This window comes from Lipotes vexillifer, unplaced genomic scaffold (assembly GCF_000442215.2).
Source record: "Lipotes vexillifer unplaced genomic scaffold, Lipotes_vexillifer_v1.1 scaffold51, whole genome shotgun sequence".
In the NCBI taxonomy this organism is placed as follows: Eukaryota; Metazoa; Chordata; class Mammalia; order Artiodactyla; family Lipotidae; genus Lipotes; species Lipotes vexillifer.
The window spans coordinates 942,223-946,295 of record NW_006786770.1 but is presented as its reverse complement, the minus strand read 5'-3'; the positions used below and the strand labels follow the sequence as shown (position 1 = coordinate 946,295).

General features: G+C 45.3%; 1 protein-coding gene across 1 annotated transcript in view; it reads right to left on the bottom strand.

Annotated features, from left to right (window-relative positions):
* SEMA4F (ssemaphorin 4F) overlaps positions 1–4,073 on the bottom strand; it is a 23,541-nt gene that overhangs the window by 18,823 nt on the left and 645 nt on the right. Inside the window, exons 2-4 of the mRNA XM_007459430.1 lie at positions 2,198–2,349; positions 1,508–1,567; positions 1,205–1,303 (exon numbers count right to left, since the gene is read on the bottom strand). Coding sequence (XP_007459492.1) covers positions 1,205–1,303; positions 1,508–1,567; positions 2,198–2,349 — 311 coding nt within the window. The remainder of the gene's footprint in view (positions 1–1,204; positions 1,304–1,507; positions 1,568–2,197; positions 2,350–4,073) is intronic.

Below are 4,073 nucleotides of genomic sequence, written 5' to 3'. Positions count from 1 at the left end.
AGGGAAACTAGGCCCTCAGCGTTACCTGAAGGGATATAGAGATTTTCAACACCACCCTGAACTGGGAAACCTTCCCAGGATGAGGGAGCTATTCACACCTCAAAAGGGAGTCTATCACCAGCATTATGAAAATAACTCAACATAAACGCAACTAACTCCAAGGAGAGCCCAGAGGGACTGACTAAGGCAATCAAGCATATGAAATTATAGCATTCTTAAGTCAGAAATATAAGGATGATGTTTAACAAAGAGGTTTGGAGCTACACACTGACTAGATCCATGTGGCAAGGACTACTGCAGGCTGCAGAAGGATCAAGTCAAGATCTACCATTAAGGATCAGGGTCAGGAAAGGGAGTTGTTGTACTCCCTCCTACGCCTAGCAGAAAGGGATAAAAAGTGTCCAGTGATATGAAGGACATGTGACTCATCCCAGGGCCTGGTCACAAATGTGTGCAGCCAGAGGAACAGTAATTGACTACTGGATAACTGATGAGAAAAGGTGAGGAGTCAAAACATTAACACCCTTCCTAAGATGTCACCAATTCCAGGGACTTTTGAGGTCATGACCAGCCTAGATGTGATTAGAAGTATCCATGTCCCAAGCCTGCCTGGGTGTGAGGTTGGAGATGTCCAGGGCTTTAGCAGCAATGGACAGGACCAAGAAGAAAACATGGTTGACAGAGTGCCCACCTTGAAGGCAAGATCCAGAGTATGGGGCCAACAGGTACTATATTAATGGGCAGTGACCTCAGAAGCTGTGAGAGCAAAGGGTCACAGCCCACACAGAACGAGGTTGACAGCGGAGGTGGGGAAGGTGGTAAAAGACAATCACATGCCATGGGAGGAAGAAACAGGTATGGACAGTGCTGATTAAGAAATGGACCCAGGCTCCCCGGACAAAGCATACACAGAACAAGGAAAACATGAGCTACTGGCCTCTGAAGTTCCTCCCCACAGGCCAGCTGGCATCCTCACTTCCTTCACCATCCCACCACGTCCCTCTTTTCACTTTGTATTCCTTACCTTCTACAGACAACCTCCCTCCCCCTCCCTTTCATACCCTCCTTCAGTGGACAAAGCCTCTACCCTATGACGACATCCCTCACCCCCAATGCTTATCATGCACAAGGGTTGCCTTAAGCATGACCCCTGTCACAGTCACTGACAGAAGACCCCTCCCATCCTTCCACCCCTGTCACTCACAATAACCCCGCACTTCGGATCAAAAGCGAAGGTGCCACAAATGAGGAGGTGAGAGGCATTGGCAATGGCGAGAATCTGGACAAAATTGTGACATTCTTCCTAAGGGTCAGAGATGGTTAGAGAATCAGAAGCAGCAGGTACAAGGAAAAGTAGTGTTAGGACAGTTATATGAAGGTCTGGGTATGTTGTTAGAGTCCCTGCCTGGGCCCATTGGGATGGGAGCATTGCAGGGGACTGACACAGAGTCAGGGCTGGGCCAAGGCCTCAACTGACATTCAGGCCGAGGCCTGGATTTATACCTACCTCCTTCTTGCCTTTCTTCCTACAGTTCTGTCTGTGGGCCTCAGGCACCATCCAGTCAATCTAAGAAAGGAAGAGTGACCATTTCTCTCAGATTCTCACCCAAATTCCTCCCAAGTCAGGCTAGGTGACACAGTTCTACAACCTCCATCAATTTGGAAACTTCAGAGACAACCCCCCGACCACAGAGCACTGTTTTTCATACTGGAGGTTGCTACCCATTAATGAGTAATGAAATCAATTGTGAAATCTCAACCAACATTATTTTTAATGAAATAGAATATATCAGAATGTATCACATATAGGAGAGTAGATATTGTTTCAAGAAAGTTTTCTTTCAGTACATAGTTGGCATACTATGTCAAAATGTACCATATATTTCTTACTAAGGGGAGGTCAAAAAAGTTTGAAAGTTATTGCCCTAGAGTAATGTGATTTTAATGATTCCACTGCCACCTGAACCCTGGTCACTGTGGCCTCCTCCCCATAATCATGAGCCTCCCTCATAGCCTCCCCAGTCACCATGACCCACCCCCATCACCCTCAGCTGAGACAATAAGGTTAACAACCTACCCTTACTCCTTTTCACCAACATTCCGCCTCCTACCACAACACCCCCCTTCATATGCCATAAAACTAAGGATCTAATCACATGCTCTAAAATCTGAGGTCCTCCCCACTCTCATCTCTCACCCTGCGAGGTCTCTCCCCTGAAAAGGGCAGGGATAAAGCGAAGATGGTGTCCCGGGCGCCGACATAAAGCATATGGGAAGCAGGATCCACAAGGAGAACGGAGTAATTGTATGTCTGAGGGATGGTGAACCGGGTGAGATAGGAGTCAGCCTCTGGCAGGAAGAGAGGGTGAAAGTGAAGAGTGATATCAGCCATCATTTCATAAGGGTTGGGTCCACAAGGGCAAAGCCAAAGGGGCCAATTTTTGTTTTCTTCCAAGTACCATTTATTTAGCAGCCTTAAGGGCAAAAACAAAGCCTTGACAGGCTAACCATTTAATTTCCCCAGGGAAAGATAACTGATGAGGCCAGAGTATTTAGCACACAATAAAGTATGCTTTTTCTATAAAAATAGAACACTTCATTAAAATAGCATAAATATTAAGTCTATTTAATATTTATTTCTATTCATAGCAACATGATACATAATTTGAAAATACCTGTAAAAGTTACAAGTACTTTTCTCTTTAAATTTCCTTTTTTCTTAGATCACTACTTAATAGTAACTTCTTTTTACTTAGAAGGGAAATGTCTCACTCTTTTCACCGACACATTAGGAGATCATCTCCTCTCTCTCCCACCACCCTTGATCTCACCCTAATTCTACCCAAAGAGGTAAGAGAGTAGAGGGGGCAAGAAGAGTATGTGCTTTGGAAATGGATCAGCCCAAGTTTAAATGTGGCTCTTTCACTTACCTGATGCATGATCTTGAATTAGTTACTTGCCCTCTCTGAGCATCACTTTCCTCATCTGTAAACACCACCAGCCAGGGTTGTTGAGAATTAAATGAGATAACATATGTGGAACATCTGACACATACAGCTCTGCTCTACCTGCTTCATCTGCTCAGCTACCTTCAAGACTAGTAGAATGGCCATGCATTCTTAGATGTGCTGATGTATGGAGCCCCACCCTCCCAATCCTCCCACACCCATACTCATGTCTGTGCTGTATCCTGACTACTATCCCATGCTTAGTATAAGCCCCAGATCACCCAACCACCCTTCATATCCCCACCTCTGCCTCGCCTTGTCATATAGACCTCTCTGGATTCCTGGATATGAACCCAGACCGCCAACCTCAACTCCATGTTGTGGCTATTGCTCCGACACAAACTGAAACCCAGGCTATGACCAAAACTTTGTCTTGATTCATAGCATCCCTATATGTCACTGGTCTGAAATGACAGAAGTAATGTAGAAGACTCAAAATTACTATTACCCAGTTGTGAGTTTTTCCCAACAGGATGTACTCTTGGCTTCACTGGTTCTGTCTGCCCAAGGTGCTAACACTCACTGCCCACTGAGAAAAACACAAGGTTCATAGCTACACTCATGCCCGCCTCAACAAAGAGCCTTTAAAGTGTGAATCACTCCAATGATCACTTTTAACCTTGTGGCATCCCCTGGCTTCTTTCACATCTTTTGAAAGGACATCTCCCTCCTTTTTTCCTTCTGAAGACTTTGAAAATCATTTTAAAAGAATTTTAAATCAACTCATTGAATCGTTTCCCAGCTACTCAATATAGGGAATGGGTACAGGGAGTAGGGAACGTTGAGGAAGTTAGGAGGGTTATGGTGGATCAGAAAATGCGAGTTGGTGTTAGAGATGAGAGGACTGGTACGTGAGTTAGGGAAATTAGGGCTGTGAACAGGGCAAAAGGCTCGGAGGAGGTTAGAACTGATGATAACCAAATGAATTTGAGAAGTGGGCAGATGGAAATGCTGAGCTGGTAATCAGAAGGATGGGTGTTTGGAATAGTATGAAAGACCGATGGGTTTGACAGCAGGATGGGCATCAGGCTGGCGTGCCGGACACAGGTGCATGTGAGGGAAGAG